General features: G+C 42.6%; 1 protein-coding gene across 2 annotated transcripts in view; it reads right to left on the bottom strand.

Moving 5' to 3' along the window:
* Window positions 1–19,918, bottom strand: part of DGKG (diacylglycerol kinase gamma) — a 210,478-nt gene that overhangs the window by 153,918 nt on the left and 36,642 nt on the right. For both annotated transcript variants that reach the window (XM_061166770.1, XM_061166768.1), the window contains exon 2: window positions 11,213–11,528. In XM_061166770.1, the coding sequence (XP_061022753.1) occupies window positions 11,213–11,279 (67 nt within the window). In that variant the 5' untranslated portion in view covers window positions 11,280–11,528. The remainder of the gene's footprint in view (window positions 1–11,212; window positions 11,529–19,918) is intronic.

The following is a 19,918-nucleotide window of genomic DNA, read 5'->3' on the forward strand; positions in this document are numbered from 1 at the left end:
TATATTTTAAAAGCTTCTGCAGGTTCAAACATATAGTCAAACTTGAGAAACCACTTGTTCTATAATGTGGTTTCATTATTAGAAATAATAATACATTAGAATGCTGCTGAAAATGTTAGATAACCATTGCAAAAGGGAAAAAAAGATTATAATTATGTTAAAAATCTAAAAATGTGCTTGGCTAATATTCCTTATTGTTTAAATGGACAACACTAAAGAGCTCCACCCAACAAGTCAACTTACTCAGCTGTTGGCAACGTAGGGACACATTTTATATTAACTCACTATGGCAGGACCATCAGTACACAGTTTTACCTGAAATCAGAAGTTTAGAAGGCTCTTTGCTGTGATCAAGGTTGCTAGCTATAACAACTGCTTTAAGAAGTTTCAGTCCAAAGTTGTTTCTTAATGCCAAGAATTCTGGGATCTTAACCAACCACTTGTTCCTAGTGTTTGAGCAAATTCAAAGCCTCTTTAAGGAGAGAATCTGGCCCTACTCACAGGCATCTCTGACGCCATGTCTGTGTGGGACAGGGATGTCCTCTGTTTGAACAAACAGACCCAACTGGAGCTTCAGTGTTCACAGCAGAATGTGAGCTGTGCTGCCTGAACCAGGACCCAATGTTTATGGGCCATCTTCTAGTTAGGAGCCTGATGACACTAATCAGACACTGATCAAGTTTCCATTAAACTTGGAAATAACTATATAAAGCAACATTTACAAAAGAGAAACTGAAAACCCATAGAAGAGAGTGAAAATCTAAAGTACATGATAAACTCTTCATTCTTTGACGTTCTCAATCCATACAATTGGACTGCCTGGGGATAAGGTTAGCTGAAGCTCCAATACTTTGGCCATCTGATGTGAAGAGCTGACTCACTGGAAAAGACCCTGATTCTGAGAAAGATTGAGGACAGGAGGAGAAGGGAGTGGCAGAGGATGAGAACATTGGATAGCGTCACTGACTCAATGGACAGGAGTGTGAGCAAATTCTGGGAGATAGTGAAGCTCAGGAAAGCCTGGTGTGCAAAAAGAGTCAGACATGACGGAGAGACTGAACAACAAGAAGGTTTAAACGCAGATTCTGATTCAGTAGATCTGGATCATTGCCTGAGATCCTGCATTTCAAGGAAGGACTTAGGAGACACCAATTATGTAGGTCCAAGGACCTCAGTTTGCACGAGCAGACCTGAAGCAACCTATTTGCATCTAACTAGTAAGGCTTGTCTGTCACAACACACACACACAAACATGATGCTGAGCCTAGAGGAACATATTCCACAGACTGGGAAGATAATAAATGACTCTCAACCCAGGGAAGAACAGACACAGAAAGAGGGAGAAGGGAAAGCTGAAGCATGAAGGGAAAAAACCCTAGATTTTCCTTCTTCCAGTGAGGCCTGGGATGCATGAGTAAGTTTTATAAGTACTCAGAAACTCAGGAACACAGTAAGATGCAAAAGCAAGAATAGGGTTTTCCAAGGGTCCAAAGGAGGAAGATGATGTCAGTACAGAGATTCCAGGTCAGCAGCACCGCTTCAAAAGGCCTACCTTTGCAGCCAGGATGAGTCAGGCCCCGGGGTGGAATGTGGGAAGCAGGTGTAGGAAGTGCAGCATCATAAGCATGGGCCCATTCTCCCAGTTATGCTTCTTTTCCTGTCCTGCTTCTCCTCAGCATGTAGCCCACTGCCTGATACAAAACTGATGTTCAATAAAAATTTATGGAATAAATGAGGGCTAGAAAAGGGATTGGGCTTGTCATGCTTGTTCCATATGTCCTATAATCCCAGAGCCACAGGGAGAAAAGGTAGACCAGTGGTTCTCAATCCTGGCTGCATGTTGAAATGACCTGGGGAGCTTCAAACATCCCTGATGCCTGGGTCTCATGCCTACAGGTGATAATTAAATGGTCCAGAGATGGGGGGGTTTGTGGGCAGGACATCACAATCATTTAAAGCCTTCCAGGTATTTCCAATTTGCAGCTAAGGCTGAGGGCCACTGGGGCCCACCAAGCTAACTACTTGGGTAAACCCATGGAAGTGAAGGTTCTGTTGCACTTCTGAAGGTTATATATAGAATAAGAGACAAACACTTTATCAGCCAAAATTCCCACTGCTTCAATGTAAAGAAAACCCTCCTCAGGATACTAAGACTTTCTGATTTATCATAAATGACCTGAATGACTGGTATGGTTTTTTATATAAGTAGAATTTGCATTGCTAGCAAGATTTCCCATTTTTTCTCCAAATAATTTGGCCTCATCAGTCATAGGTGGAGGAATGCAGGAATAGTTACCTTCTTGCAACTAAAAGTGTGATCCCTGGACCAGCAGTATCAGCATCACCTGGGAGCTTATTAGAAAGACAGAATCTCAGAACAAGTCCAGACCTACTGATTCAGAATCTGCATTTTAACAGAATCCAAGGGCTCCACAATCACTGTGGACGGTGACTGCAGCCATGAAATTAAAAGACGCTTGCTCCTTGGAAGAAAAGCTATGACAAACCTACACAGCATGTTAAAAAGCAGAGGTATCACTTTGCCAACAAAGGTCCATATAGTCAAAGCTATCATTTTTCCAGTAGTCATGTATGGATGTGAGATTGGATCATAAAGAAGGCTGAGCACCGAAGAACTGATGCTTTCAAACTGTGGTGCTAGAGAAGACTCTTGAGAATCCCAAGGACAGCAAGGAGATCCAACCAGTCCATCCTATAGGAAATCAATCCTGAATATTCATTGGAAGGACTGATGTTGAAGCTGAAACTCCAATACTTTGGCCACCAAATGTGAAGAGCTGACTCATTAGAAAAGACCCTGGGATGCTGGGAAAGATTGAGGGCAGGAGGAAAAGGGGGCAACAGAGGATGATGGTTGGATGGCATCATCGATTCAATGGACATGAGTTTTAGCAATCTCTGGGAGACAGAGAAGGATAGGGAAGCCTGGTGTCCATGGGGTGGCAAAGAGTTGGACATGACTTAGCAACTGAACAACAACAAAGATTTATGTGCACATTCAAATTTGAGAGCCACTGTTTCAGTGAAGTCTCTCCCTATCCATAGCTTCTGTGACTGCTTGTGGGCAGAGTTCTAGTCATTACTAATGAAAAGAAGGCCAGTTGTACCAAGAGAGATGTGGGTAAGAAATAGCTGTGATTATCCCTTTCAAGATGGAAGTACCTAGACATGACCCTTTATGAGCCCAGGCTTCCATGAACGTTTGATTAAATCTCACTCTACTGGGCAATATAAATAGCAAAGTTTCAAGAAAGCTTACTTACAGCCTTCATTGTTCTACAAATTAGCCCTAAACATTTCCTCTGACTCCTATATTACATTGACATGTTTGAATTTTGAGCTATAGATTCCCTACATCTTAAAGTAAAAAAACTTTGCCTTAATTTGATTCTACTGAAATATACTTCTGAATAGCACAATTTACTGATTCAATCTTTTAAAAATGTATTGAAAATTTTTGTTCAGGAAGGAAGAGTCTATCAGGGCTACCCAACACCGAGTACCCCGATTATCTGTTGGAACCTGGGAACCAGCATGGTGGTTGAGCTTTCCTGCCCAGAAATCCTGCCTGGGGCTCCGTTTCTTCTCATTTATTCCCACTATCCTGCGGTTATGGAAGGAAGAATATAGGGGGAAAAGACCTTCAGATTCTTCTGTCAAGACCTAAATAGAATAGAAACATAAATGGGGGAGGGCATGGTGTCTCATCTCAGAGCCTTAGAAGGGTACTGAAGTAAATCCCAGTTTTGTCTCTATTTCTTTGTATGTCACTATTATTTTAAAAATTTCCTAAAACTCAGAAATAAGAAAAATAAGTGGGCAAGACATCTTTTCAATGTCATATGGAACAAAGGCTATCTAAGGACTGTCTAATGAAGGCACTTAGTTCTGCTCACTATTTACTATTGATTAAAACATATTAAATGTCCCAGACTTAGTGAAGTTACATATTAACTTACAGATTTTTTTTTTTTCCAGCAGAGATGCACAGAACTTCTGTGAAACAGATAATCCGAACGATTAGGGTTTATTGTCCTATAACCAGTTTTGTATCTGACCAAGTAATCTTAATTGGAAAAGACCCTGATGCTGGGAGAGATTTTGAACAGGAGAAGAAGGGGACGACAGAGGATGAGATGGTTGGATGGCATCATCGACTCAATGGACATGAGTTAGAGCAAACTCTGGGAGATAGTGAAGGACAGGGAAGCCTGGCATGCTGCAGTTCACAGGGTCACAAAGAGTCAGACATGACTGAGCAACTGAACAACAACAAAGCAATCTCATTCTTCCATTTATTTATGAAATTGCCTAACTAGGAATTTATGGATTTGATCTGTATCCATCCAGGGACCATATCTTACTTCTCAACTTTAATGTCTTACTGGCCCCTCCACTAATTGAGCTAAATAAAACCTTTGGCAAAAATTTATTAAAAATTGTGTTCTATTAAATATATATTAATATTATATATATACATATATATATTCTTTATCAGTGTATGGCTGAAAGTTGAGCTCCAATGAGTAGATTCTGTTTAATTTGTTGGAACTGAAATGAAACAAATTAAACTTGACCTCAAATTGAAAACATTGATTCTAATTCTTATTCTGCCACTGATTTTCTGCGTGACTTTAGGGAAGTCACTGAGCTCTTCTAAATTTAGTGTTCTCATTTGTAAAATGGATGGTAGTTGGATTTGATCATGGCTAAGATCTCTTCTAGCTTTAAAAGGTCTAAAAAATCAAGCAACCACTAACTGATGTGGGAAATGTTTGGCTTCATTTCTTAGAGAATTAAAGGTGAAAATGGATGTTTTATCAGGATTTTTTTGCTTTATGAATAAAATGATAATTTCTGTCCTTGGTAAATCATGGGGAAAAAATGAGGGAAAAAACCTTCCCCCCAAATAACAGGATCAGGACAATAAGCCAATTACATTTCCGAAGTTGTTAGGAGGGTCAGTAGGAGGCATTTCCATATGTTCATGCTCTCCAAAGTTGAAAAAGAAACCTGTTTAAACATAGAAACTAAGTATTGAAAGGGCTAATGAAGGTCATTTAATCAACCAGACATCTAAAGCTCCAATCTCTCTAATGTCTCGGCCAACTCTGCCCAGACAGTTCTAGCAAAAGGAAACAGTGGTTCTGAGTCCCTTCTGTTCCATCTTAGACAGGTTTGATCATTAGGAAGCAACATATCCCTTAAAGTCTTTCTTCTGATGATTTCCTCCAATCTGTCCTAAAGCTACTTCTTAAAGCCGTTCACTATTAACTTTACACCTTTTCCCCACAATAGTACTGTGGCTATTTTTAACACAACTAGTGCTCCCTCACTCTTCCCTGAGTCTCCCCCCTTCCAGCAAATATACACAGTGTTTTCCTCTATTTCTTCATAACTAGGCCCTGAGGCGCCTCACCGTGCCATGGGCACTTCTCAACAAGTTCTGCTTTGTCCATTGTAAACTGTAGTAAACTGTGCTGCCCAGAAATAAATCCAGTTCTCTAGAGAGGCCTGATAAGGGTAGGAGAGAATGTAGATATTTATTTGCCTTATTAGAAATTATGAGTCTATTAATACATCCTAAGATCACAGTTGGGCTTCTCCAGAGGCTCAGTGGTAAAGAATGTACTTGCCAAGGCAGGAGACGCAGGAAACGTAGGTTCAATCCCTGGGTCAGGAAGATCCCCTGGAGTAGGAAATGGCAACCCACTTCAGCATTCTTGCCTGGAGAATCCCATGGACAGTGGAGCTTCATGGGCTACAGTCCATGGGGTTGCAAAGAGTCAGACATGACTGAAGTGACGAGCACACAGGCAAGATCACAGCTAGTAATTTGGTTAAATAAAATAATGTATGTGCACTCAAAAGAAATCTCTACAACCACTAAAAACCATGCTTCTGAAAAGTACTGGGTGATTCGGAAATGCATCATGACACGTTGTGTGCTAGGCAGTGCCCAGAGATGGCTGCTGTCAGTTTTCCTCCCCACTAGGTGAACCACTGTCCCATGAGATGTGGAGTCCATTCCTCTACCCCATCATGTCTGGCCCGGGTCTGTGACTGCTTTGAGCAATGGAATGTGGACAGAGTTATGGTCTAGCACTCAATCCAGGTATTGAAAAGGTCTGCTGCTGTTTTTATATCTTGGAGCTCTGAGCCACATGTACAAAATCCAAGTAACCCTGCTGGCAAGAGATGCCACATGGAGAGGCCCTGAAAAAAAGTTGAAGCATTAGTTGTTCAGTCATGTCCAACTCTTTGTGACCTGGACTGTAGCCCATCAAGCGCTTCTGTCCAGAGAAGCCTCCAGAAAAGAATACTAGAGTGGGTTGCCATTTCCTTCTCCAGTGGATCTTCCCTACCCAGGGACTGAACCTGGGTCTCCCACACTGCAGGCAGATTCTTTACCTTCTGAGTCACCAGGGAAGATGAGAAAGTGCTTGGAGGAACAGGCCCCATGGAGGAGCACCGAGGTACCAGCAAGTGAGTGAACAGGCCATACAGGGTCATGTGAGGCAACTCAGCTGCAACCCCAAACACTGTGGAGCAGGAACAAGTCATCTTGCTGGGCCCTTTCCAGGTGCCCAAGTCACAGGATCACGGGAACAAAACCAAAATGGGTGTTTTGACTTATCAAGTTTTGAGCCTGTTTTGACACGGCAATGGATAACTGAAACATATTGGTAGAGTGAAGACAACAGCACACAAAATAGTCTAGATGTTTTTAAATATATATGCATATGCGTGTAATATGTATTTTAATATTTATATTTATACATAAACATATGAGTTGTGGTTATCACTGAGAGATAGGATCATGTGTGTGTGTGTGCGCATGCGCTCGGTCGTGTTCAACTCTTTGTGACCCCATGGACTGTAGCCCGCCAAGCTCCTCTGTCCATGGAATTCTCCAGGCTAAGAATACTGGAGTGGGTTGTCATTTCCTCCTCCAGGGGATCTTTCCAACCCAGGGATCAAACTAGCGCCACCTGCACTGCAGGCAGAATTGTTTACCCACTGAGTCATCAGAGAAGTGTGATAGGATCATGAGTAGCTTTAAATTTCATTTTTTCACTTTCAAAATTTTTACATTTGTTTTTATTTCATAACAAAAAAGCTTCTTAAGCTGTCATATTATTGTCATATTATTCTTTTGACAAGCACTCTTAATTCACATTGCACAGTGGTAAAGAATACACCTGCTGATGTAGGAGGTGCAGGAGACCTGGGTTCTATTCCATCCCTGGGTCAGGAAGATTCCCTGGAGTAGGAAATGGCAACCCACTCCAGTATTCTTTTTTTTTTTTTTATGCCAGTATTCTTGCCTGGGGAATTGCATGGACAGAGGAGCCTGGTGGGCTACCGTCATAGGGTCACAAAGAGTTGGACATGACTAAGCACACATGCATGCCATGCCACTGTCAATTATATAATATATATATGTGTGTGTGTATATATATATATATATATTATATCCAAGGGTAGTTTAACACAGCTTCTCCCCTGACTGAAGCGCACCAGAGAAGGTGCAAGGTTTATGCTCTTGAAACAGAGCATATCGAAAACCTCTTGTCCTGAAATTCTTGGCCTCTCCTACCTAGAACTCCACTGGAGAAAGTTCTCAATTTTCAGGCTGTACGCTTCAGCTATTCTGCTGTTGTAGAGCTCCTGTTTTTATGGTTATGGAAGAGCAGTTGCTATGGCAATGTAATCTGACTAAACACCAGAATGCGTCTAAAATTGGTAGAAGTGCCTTGTTCAGGGTTTCCTCTGAGGATTAATCATTTTCTAAGAATCACATCTTTTGTTTTTCTTTTCTGTTAGAACAATGGTGCTAGAGCCCCTTGTCCTGTCCTGAGACACAGACAAAATGAGGATGGATCCAAGAAGGATAAAGCTGATGGTTGAAAAAAAGACCACAGAGAAGCCACTTCCTACCAAATACTTGAGTTTCTTTTCACCCCCTGCCTCCACAATGGCTTTGCCACATCTGGATCCCTCTGTCCCTTACTATGCACAGATTCACAGGCTTTGAGGTATCTCTGCTGGCTTCCTTTTGTTCCACAAGTTTTGAGGGTACTTCCTCAGTAATTTCCCATAAATTAGCATCTGTTCATTGCCACATTCCCCATTTCAGCTCTGTGCCTCAGTTCAGATGAGAGATTTCATCCTTCATCCAGAGGACTTGTCTGCCCTCCCTGACCTGGCAACTTTCTCGTCCAGAGCACCCTGCACTCAGCCATCAGATCCATGGCTATACATTTTGCCACTTCGGTCCAAAGGCCACGCCTTGACAGGCAGGGTCCCAGGCCTCCTGCTACCCCCTCGCTCCCCTGTCTGCCTCCCCATCCTCCTGCTCCTTCTCCTCACCTGGCCCAGAAGCTCTTCTTACCTCCGCACAACCTCCCCCTTTGCTCCCCTTCACCTTTGCTCCCCCTGTTTCAACTCCTCCCCCGACCATCTACTATTCACGTCTTAAACTCTTTCCTCCACAGACTTCACCCAGATGAATCCTCTGTTACAAGTTAAGTTGTCTCCCCTGCAAATTTATATGTTGAAGTCCTAATTCCTCAGTACCTCAGAATGTGACCTTATTTGGAAACAGGGTCATGGCAGAGGTAATTAGTTAAGATGAGGTCTTACTAGAGTAGGGTGGGTTCAATCCAAAATGACTCTATCCAGACGTAGAGAACAGACTTGTGGTTGCCAAGGTGAAGTGGGGGAGGGATGGACTGGGAGTTTAGGATTAGCAAATGTAAGCTATTACATACAGGATGGATAAACAACAGAATCTTATCGTATAACATGGGGAACTATATTCAATACCCTTTGATAAATCATTATGGAAAAGAAAATAAAAATGGATGTATATATATGCATAACTGAGTCACTTTGCTGTACTGCAGAAATTAACACAACATTGTAAATCAACTATATGTCAATAAAAAACAAATTTAAAAAGTAAGGATTAAAAAAAAGGCTTTCCACATAAAGAGGGAAATTTGGACAGTGAGACACATGCATAGGGAGAGCACCACGTGAAAACTAAAGGGAGAAGACAGTCACCCATAAGCCAAGGAAACAGATCTTTCCCTCCCAGCCCTCAGGAGGAGCCTGGATGTTGGACTTCTGGCCCTAAGAGCTATGAGAGACTTTCTGTCATCCTATGTGTGCTCTGCTTAGTCGCTCAGCTGCGTCTGAGTCTTTGCAACCCTGTGGACTGCAGCCCGCCAGGATCCTCTGTCCATGGGGATTCTCCAGGCAAGAATACTGGAGTGGGTTGCCATGCCCTCCTCCAGGAGATCTTCCTGACCAAGGGATGGAACCCAGGTCTCCCACACAGCAGGTGGATTCTTCACCGACGGAGCCACATCCTAAGCCACTCCTTTCAGCCTCCCCCAGCTCCAAATTCCCTTCTCCTTTATGCACGGTTTCCCTGCTGTCTTGAGTCTGTTCTCTACTTATGTCAAAGTACATTTCTGCCGCCCTAACAAGATTCCGATTCCTCAGGCAAAGCCTTATCTCTCTGCTTCTTCTTCCTCCCTGACAGGGCCTGATACTTTGTTGACCCACAGAGTGGGCAGAATTAGATGAGTTTACCCTGGAGGGTGGTTCCTTGCTCCTTATCAATTCATTTCAGAGGTCTCTAAATCTACTGTCGTCATACAAGAGGACACAGGCTCCAGAGTACCAGGGAGAGACAGACTTTGCGACCCATGAACTATGCAACCCCATGAACTTTGCAACTCCGTGAAACCCTACCAGGCTCTACTGTCCATGGGATTCTCCAGGCAAGAACACTGGAGTGGGTAGCCATGCCCTTCTCCAGCGAATCTTCCCGAACCAGAGATTGAACCCGGGTCCCCCTGCATTGCAGGCAGATTCTTTACCATCTGAGCCATCAAGGAAGCCCATGACTAACACTTACCCTGGAGGGTGATTCCTTGCTCCTTGCCAATACATTTCAGACTTCTCTAAATCTACTGTGGTCATACAAGAGGCCATGGGCTCCAGAGTACCAGGGAGAGATAGGCCAGTAGTCCTACAGCTGGATCACATGGAATCATGGCGTGTTAGGCCCGGAGGGACCACAGGGAAAGATCATCTAGTCCAACCCTCTCATTTTGCATAAGAGGACACTAAGGTTGGGGGTGTGGGGGAGGGGATCTAAAGGGTGGGGTGGGTGTTAAGGGCTGTCACATCCCAGAGACTGACTCCCAGACCAGTGCCCTGTGGAAGCGGGGCAGGCTGCCCCACTTCAGAGGATGATCTGCCCGGGCAAGTGCTGTAGGGCAGGTCAAGGAGTGACAGGTTGAATGACCTACAAAAACACCAGCACAATTAATGCGAAGGGAGAGGAGTTAGAAAAATGGGGTGGGGTTAGGAGTGCTGCTGAGGGCTCTGAAAGACAAAGGGCTCTGTAAAAATCAGTGCCGTTGCCCAATCATGACAGGCACTGTGTGTGTACAGAGTGAAGCGGTCAGCCCGGACCAACTCCTGTCAACAGTCAGGACTAGGAGCGGCCTGCGGGGGGCACAGCTGTGGGCTGTGAGTGTATGCAGGCCTTGCCCCCACTGTGTGCTGATGCACTGACATTGTTCCTGGGTGCAGCTAGTGAAACCGAGAGCCCCATATGAAAGCCCAGGCTTTCCAATACAAAGTGAAAGAAGTGGCATGCATCAGAAAACTGTATCTTACTGAAAGAAGGCTTTGGGTCCCAACTCAAGAGGATATTAAAGCAAATGACTGAGCAACATTGTAACCAAGCAGCCTGCAGCCTTTCAAAAGGTAGGCTAGAAAGAGGTTTTGACAAGCTGAGAAAACACAATCTTACATTATTTAAAAAAATGAAGACCGAAAAGGAAAAAGGTATATTCAGGAACTCGACCACAGAAAGCAATATACACAGGATGGGAGTGTGACAAGATGCTCATAGCGTTTAGCTGTGATTTTTTAACCTACTTTTTATTTTTCTTCCCTGGATAGTCCAGATTTCTCTGGTGAGAATGTATCACTTATAAAGATAATCGCATTTTTATGTTTAAAGACACAAATTCTATTTTTATAAGGAGATAATAAGTTGATCTCATTCTCTTTGCTTTGCTATGATACACTACTCTGCTCTCCAAAAATGCTCTCCCCAACCAAGAAGAAATCCCAACCGAGATGGGTCCATCCGTTTACTCACATTCCGCATATTTCTGCAGTTGGTCAAATTCTTCTGGAGTGAGGGACACCCAGCGATCTTCACTCATCTTCCCTGGGTGTGAGCGCTTGAGGCTTGGGAGAGAGTTTTGTTTACCAGGCTGTAGCCGTGGCCCAGCTTAGGGCCTGGCTCATTGCAGGTATGCGACAGACAAGCCCTTCAGGAAATTTCTCGAGGACCCAAGTGTCTATGGCAGCAGCAGGTATCGTTGAGCAGATGAGAGAAGACCTCTGCTATTCCTCAGGCAAAAATATCCTTCTATCGGTAGTCAAGGTATATTCAGAAATCCTTGCTCTTCCTGGGGCGAGTAGAAAAGAAATTGTGAATGAGAATGTTAGAATACATGTCATCTTTTCTTATTAAAAAAAAAAAAAAAATCCCCAAATGTTCTTTGCTGAAAGCTCTATTGGAGACAGTGGTTTCCAAGCAGTGGGGGAATGCCACCCCAGGGAAGAAGAGGACATACAGACCGGACAAATACAAGTCCAGACAGCTGGATGGCTGGGGTGGGGGTTGGGTAGCCCGGATGAAGAGGCAGCCATACTCCTAAACTCTGGGAAATTGTAAACGTCCCTCGTCAGAGGTGGTACTAAGGCCGCCTAAGAGCATCCTCCAGGCGTGAAAATACTCCAGGCTGTCGGGTGTCTCATGAGAAAGCACAGGGACGGTAGCCCACAGGGCGTGTTTTGAAAGGTAAGCCCATCTCTTCTCCACTGATTTCTAAATTCCACCATTAGAGCTGCTTACCTTCCTCTGATGAGTCACGAAACCACTCTGCAAATTCAAATACCAACCCTCCCCCTCAAGGTTGGCTGGCATCTTAAGTGACTCTTTCCTCTTAGAACCATAAAAATATAATTAGAGGGAAGGCCTGCCTTTCTGGTGCAGATCAGCCTAAGAGAGGAGGGAGTGGATTCAGACAAATACTTAATATCTTTTCCTTTGAGCCCCTCTTGGCTCCACCAGTTCTAAATCAGTTTAATGGGTTGTGAAATTAATGTGGCAGGCTAAGACCAGCATCTAAAAACATGATATAGAATAGCACAGAATGGAATGGAATGATGGAATTGAAAATAAGAGTGCATCTCCTTTCAGTTATACATACATGTATACACCTACCACAATGCAAAATGTATCTCTTATTCTGAGTTGAGGTTTAAAAATATTGAAAAGTCACCAGCCTAATAGGACAAGAAATAAAGACTGATGTTACCAAAAATCAAACCCAGTTTTAATAAAAGAGAATCCACTGTTGAGTCAGGGTTGAAGGCAAGTCTGCAAGTCTGGGGATCTGAGGAATGAAGGGGCTGGAAGAGATGACGGAATGAGGAGGCAGAATGGACAGTTCTCTGGGGTGGCACATAGACTTGGTTGGTATGGACCTGGACGGCTGAGCTAGAGCCGAGGGAAAGTGCAGGCAGAAGACAGATGTTCTGTAAGGACAGCCTCTGTAAGACCTTCCATTATTCGGAGCTCACCAACAGTAGGAAGAAATACATGGCAAGGGAGTGAGATGCTTGTATATCAGGGAGCATCCAAACTCTAGTTTCTCTCCTTAAAAAGTTTAATTTTTTTCTTAATCCACTGGCCAACTGAATTCTGTTTCTGGGCACTTGGTCTTGCCTAGTTTCTAGTCATGAAACTTAATTAAGGGAACCCTCACTAAAATGGAGCGGTGAGGCCAGAAGGGGGAGTTCTCATGCAATTGCCACAGAAGTCAATTATAGGAGGAATTGTCAATCATAGACTCCAACAGTTCAGTTCAGTCGCTCAGTCGTGTCCAACTCTTTGTGACCCCATGGACTGCAGCATGCCAGGCTTCCCTGTCCATCACCAAGTCCCCAAGCCTACTCAAACTCATGTCCATTGAGTCAGTGATGCCATCCAACCACCTCATCCTCTCTCATCCCCTTCTCCTCCTGCCTTCAATCTTTCCCAGCATTGGGTCTTTTCAAATAAGTCAGTTCTTCACATCAGGTGGCCAAAGTACTGGAGTTTCAGCTTCAGCATCAGTCCTTCCAATGAATATTCAGGATTGATTTCCTTTAGGATGGACTGGTTGGATCTCCTTGCAGTCCAAGGGACTCTCAAGGGTCTTCTCCAACACCACAGTTTAAAAGCATCAATTCTTTGGCCCTCAGCTTTCTTTATAGTCCAACTCTCACATCCATACATGACTACTGGAAAAACCACAGCTTTGACTAAGACAGACCTTTGTTGGCAATGTAAAGTGTCTGCTTTTTAACATGCTGTCTAGGTTGGTCATAACTTTTCTTCCAGGAAGTAAGCATCTTTTAATTTCATGGCTGCAGTCACCATCTGCAGTGATTTTGGACCCCAACAGAAGAAGTATTAATGGGAAAGAACCATCAAGCACAGACCAACAGGAAAAGATATACATTGCATTTCCTACAAAAAACTGACTACCTCAGGGACTTCCCTGGTGGTCCGGTAGCTAAGACTCTGTGCTCCGAATGCAGGGGGCCTTGGTTCAATCCCTAGTCAGGGAACTAGACCCTACATGCAGCAACTAAGACACAGAGAAGCAAAATAAATAAATAAATAAATGAAAAATAAATAGTTTCTTTGAGAAAACAAAAAAAAAAAAAAAGGAAATTGACTACCTCCACAACTCAACAACCAATGAGTAATGGTCATCACCATGAACTCTCACTTTTCTCTCATGGACTTTTGCTCAAAACACCCCCTTCTCAACTTCCTCCTTTTTCTTGATAAAATAACATTCCTCTCTTTTATACATTGTTGGACTTGTCTGTGGCTTTTGCCACAACTCACTTGTTCCAAAGTGCAATTCCTCTGCTATGCTTGAATAAATCCATTTGCTGTTAAAATAACTGGGTGTTCTTTTTTTAAGGTCAAAACCACTGACCCAATTGCCAAATCCAACAGGCATGTTCAGGCCTTCCTCGCATTATTTGCACTCTCTGTGGCCTTATCCTCAGCAGAAAACAACCCCCTGGAAACTCTTTCATCTTTCTAAGTGTTCCTTCTCAGTCTCCTTCCACTTCTTTTGACACTATTAAATACTGTGTGTTGAATACTGCCCCATCCTCACCCTATATCCCTTCCCTGGGGAACTTCATCCACCTCCATGATTTCAATAACTCCCAGGCATGCTGCTCTTTGCCTCAGTCATGTCCAACTCTTTGTGACCCCATGGACTGTAGCCCATCAGGCTCCTCTGTTCATGGGATTCTCTAGGCAAGAACACTGGAGTGGGTTGCCATGCCCTCCTCCAGGGGATCTTCCTGACCCAAGGATCAAACTTGGGTCTTCTTCATTGCAGGCAGCTTCCTTACCACTAGTGCCACCTCCAGGCCTGCATGCTCCCTTCACTCCAGATCTGCATATTCAACTGTCTACTGTGACGGGGCTTGCACTTTGGGTTTCCCCCATAGCTCAGTCGGTAAAGAATCTGCCTGCAATGCAGGAGACCCAGGTTCGATCCCTGGGTCGGGAAGATCCCCTGGAGAAGGAAATGGCAACCCACTGCAGTATTCTTGCCTGGAAAATCCCATGGACAGAGGAGCTTGGCAGGCTGCAGTCCATGGAGTCGCAGAGTCGGGCACGACTCAGCGACTACCACTTCAACACACTTCACTGTGACTTCCTTGTTTGTCCCAAACTACCCTGAATGAGCACCTTTCCATGCCTCCAACCTGCCCCTCCTCTGCATTCTGATCATGCCCAAGAAGAACCAATACAATACCCAGGCCAGAGGTTTGAGGCTGAGCTCCTCGTTCTTTTTTTCCTACAAGCCCAGGCACCAGTCTGAGAGCGTGACTGTCCACTGGGTGTTCCACTTCAGCACCTCCCCCCCCCCCCCACCTCCATCATGCCAGCTGGTCTGTTAACTCAGACCCTCATCTGCCTGGTCTCTGACTACAGCCTCCTGACAGTCTGCCTGCCTTGGTTTCTCCTTTCTTCCCCTTGTTTGGCTCTAAATTGCCAACCAAATCACATCTTCCAAGTCATAAAATTCTTCAGTGGTTTCTATTGCCTGTAGAATAAAATGTAGTCTTCTTTTCATGATACATAAAGCTTTTTACGATCTGGCCTCTGACTATCAACTCAGATCAAAAGTGAGGCCTTTAGAAAAATTTTCCATCATACAAGGGAATTCAGTGTTGCAATTGCTATAAATACTGATGCTGGACGCTTACTTTACATTGTGCTTATTGCTTTATATATGTCATCTAATTTCATCCTCATAACAACCATGGAAATTAAGCTTTGCCTTCCCTATTTTTAGATAAGGAAAATGAGGCAATATGGTGAGAAGAAAGAAGGAATCCCCCGATGCTTTTGTGTAAAAATGCCTCTCTGGTCTTGCCATTCTGCATACTTTCAGAAACGCAGAGCTCTGACAGGACCCGGGGACACACTGCATGATGGAACACCATGGAACTTGAACTCAAAAGGCAGGGGATTGGAGTCCTGTTTCTGCCTCTTATCAACTATTTGACTTTAGACAAATTTTCCATTTCCTGAACCTTGAGGTCCTCACCTTAAAAATGAGAATAACTAATAAAAAATCTCACTGAATTAGTATTAGGATTGAGTTAATATATGCGAAGAACAAACACCACCCCCGCCCACCCCAAACTGCACCTGGTATAATGCCTGTCACATACTGGAACCTAAACAAATCATTATTGTTATCATCCTATTGCAAATACAACACTGAGCAATACAACAAGCCAGCAGCTGCCAGCAGCTGGGTTCTTTGGGTTGTGCTATAGATTTCTGAACTTGATATCCTGCTCCAGGTTGTAGTAATTTTGTAACTGCTCATCAAACTTTTATGCACTGATGGTTTTAGCACCCACTGATGGTTCTTTCCTGGATTAATTATTACCATGATAGTGAATTTCTAATTCCACCCTCGCTTCTATATTTATTATCTGGGATTATACTGTAAGAGAGAGCTTTCTCTTCCTTATTTTTTATACTAGACTATACTTTCTTTATACTATAAATACGACACATACCACAGATATATAAAATGTTTATGCAAATATTATACATGATAAATGTATAAGTATAATATGCTTATTACATTCCCACATAATGTATATTTACTTATATTCATAGATTCTTACTTTATTCAATGGGTTATGATCCATTACCATCATTATTTGTTTTGAGTCCAAATTGTCCCAGATCTGGCCAAAGCAAGCTCATTCAAAGTGATTCCTTATTCTTCAGACATATTCCTATCATTCTTTGATCACATCTTTATTTTCTGGTACTACAAAATATTTCAGGCTCATCTTGTACTTCCTCAGTACTGGTCCTAAAATCAGTCATTTTTCAAAAGAGCCCTGATTCCTTTTAGTGGAGAATGGATTTTGAAACCAAGGTTTGGGTACTAGGTATGCTCTTTGCTACTGAGGTCTCACTTCTTCTAGGCCCTATCTGTTACAGAGCTAAGAAATAGATGCATGTACACACACATAGCTCATTTCTGGCTATTTATCTTTCCAACCATCCTTCCATCCATCTATCCATGTTAAAAACCCCAAATGTACACTCATACACTACACAAAGTCAATTGTAGCCTCCTCTCATTCCATACTGTTAAACTCCTTTCTCCAACAAACTGTTTCCATTATTGACAATGTACTTTTCTCAATTCTAAATTATACAGAAAATAATTTCAGAAGTGCTAGCCACATCTCTGTGAAAAACAGAGTTCTAGATTTATTTACAGCTCCTTTGTCTTTAGCCAACAGCATACCCTCAAAGTACTATTTTCAGAAGTTACTCAGGTTAGTTCTTTCCCACTCCCATTCATTCCTGTTTGTATTTCACTGTAGAGATTTTTCTCCATTCCCACAGATTCTTTTTTAGTATGGTTTCAAAAGTCAGAACTATATAAAAAACAGTGTCTTGCTTTCCCATATCCTTTACTCTGTTCCCACCCACCTCCTTTCCATCTTTTCTCCCACCCAATCCTTATGTTTTCTAGTTCTTCCTGTTTATTTTCACATCAGTGAGCAGATATATGGATATTTTCTTATTTCCCCTCCTCTATCATACAAAAGGTAGCACACTGTGGACTGTTTTTTTGTACACTGTTGGTTTCACTTAACAGTATATCCTGTGAATCACTTCATATCTGTGCTAGATAACCTCTGCATTTAAAAACAAATTTGACTCTAACATTTACCTGCTTAAACCTTTTAGAGGCCTCCTTTGGCTTCCAGGATAAAAGGCAGGTTCTTCAGCCCGTCCAAGAAGATCCTTTATCTGTGGTGCAGCTCATCTCCGCATCCTTACTCCAATGACCTCCTGCTCCACATACTCCCTGTTACAGCCAAACCAACCTACCACGTCCCCCTAGCACCTGGCAAGTACCTGGCACATGGCAGGGCCTCATGAACATTAGTCAATGGACTGACAAATGCACCATGCCTTTAATCTACCTGGAGTTCCCTTCACTCCTTCCTCCTCATAACAAACCAGTACTCTGGCTCTAGATACAAAGGTCATTTCTTTCTATAGCTTTTCAAAAACTTTTTTTTTTTTTAGCAAATCAAGCTATTCTCCTAGCTGTATTCCTATAGAACACAGAAATCATGTATATTTTCCTATTGTAGTAGTTGATGGTCCCATGTGGGAGACAGATATCTGAACAGATAACAAACACACGGGCTGGTAAGAGGAGTGATACAGAGATGGGCAGGGAACTATGAGGCCAGCCAACGTGTCTATAGCAGGTACAGGGCAGACGGAAAGATTTCTGAGGAAGTTGAGAAGGAGTAACAAGGTAAAGAGGTACATGTTGCAACAACTCAACAAATACTTCTGTTGTTATAACTGCTGTTCCACTGCAGTACAGTGCTTGGCTTCCTAGTAAAAGAAACTGGAACATTTTTTTTAAATGTTATCTTATATTATATTTGATTTACAATGTTGTGTTAATTTCAGCTATACAGCAAAGTGATTCATTTATACATATACACATATCCATTCTTTTTCAGATTCTCTTCTCATATAGGTTATTACAGAATATTGAGTAGAGTTCTCTGTGCTAATACATTAGGTCCTTGTTGATTATTTATTTTATATATAGCAGTATATATTTGTGAATCCCAAACTCCTAATTTATCCCTCCCCTTCCACATCTCCCCCTTTGGTAACAATAAGCTTGTTTTTGAAGTCTGAGTCTGTTTCTATTTTGTAAATAAGTTCATTTGTACCATTTTTTTTAGATTCAACATATAAGTGATATCGTGTGATATTTGTCTCTGACTTATTTCACTTAGTATGATAATCTCTAGGTCCATCCATGTTGCTACTAATGGCATTATTTCATCCTTTTTTTATTGCGGAGTAATATTCCATTGAATATATATATCACATCTTTATCCATTCGTTTGTTGATGGACATCTAGGTTGCTTCCATGTCTTAGCTACTGTAAAAAGGGCTGCAATGAACAATGGGGTGCATGTATCTTTTCGAATTATGGTTTTCTCCATACATAAGCCCAGGACTGGGATTGCTGAATTATGTGGTAGCTCTATTTTTAGTAAAGCTGCACCATTCTTTATTTCCATCAGCAAACACTGCCTGACTCTCCAGATAGTCACTGCTGACCATGCTCCCACATGAAAATCCCCTCTGTTTGTCTGCCTTTTGACAGAGATGACAGCTACAACACAAGAGGGCTTGTTCCAGCTGACATCTCTTGGCATTTCCCTACCAGCAGCCTGCCCTATCACTCCCCTCTCGGGGGCTCTTTACAGTGTGAACAATCTTCTTATTACCACCCTCAACATCTTTGCTGGCAGAAACTAAAATGTAATAGGATCTTCTAAATAGCACTCAGATTAGATATTGTCAGGCTTGGGTGGAAGAAGAGTGTTTTATGTTCCTACAACTAAGCCACTCTGAGCACTTGCTTGAGCTCCCCTGGCCTTGGTTGCTTGTCTAAAAATGAGGGGGTGGGAATAATGGTTTCAAACACATTTTCTAGCTCTGCAATTTCACATAGTGGATCAAACCCTATTTGTTCTGTACAGATGTCAGCATGGAAATCACAAGTCAGAAGGAAGACAGCAAATTCAATGGGTATTGAATTGCACCCCAGGTCTCTCTATTCATTCCAATGAATCAGCCACAGACAATTATCTAGGAACAAACACCTCTTCATCTCTTCTTTCCTCTCATAATAACATTAATTCATGAATACAGCATCAGATTGGGGGAGATTATTTATGTGTCTGATGACTTATAACAAACTGTAATGAGTATATTTTTTAAAGGGAAGACTCACTAAAAACTAGTGATTTTTTTGAAAGATATGAACCCCTCTCTTTTCCCATAAGGGTTCAGATCTTTCCAAAAAATCACTAGTCAGATCTTGATAACTGTACCATCTCTGGGCTTTTGCTCTTGCTGACCCTTCTTCAACTCTGCAACTCCTACACAGCCTTTGGAATTCAGTTCAAGTATCACCTTCTCTAAGAAGCTCCCTTTAATTGCTTGCACTGGGCTGGACATATCATCTCTGGTCTCCAATAACTCCTTGGGCTTTTCCATTGTGGCACTCACCACACTGCAGTATCTTTACTTACTCTTCCCTGCAAGACTCTAGGCCCCTTCAGGGTTGAAATAGTGCCCTGCCCACTGTATACCTCTAGTTATTAGAAGATTCCTAA

This window comes from Dama dama, chromosome 19 (assembly GCF_033118175.1).
Source record: "Dama dama isolate Ldn47 chromosome 19, ASM3311817v1, whole genome shotgun sequence".
Taxonomy (NCBI): Eukaryota; Metazoa; Chordata; class Mammalia; order Artiodactyla; family Cervidae; genus Dama; species Dama dama.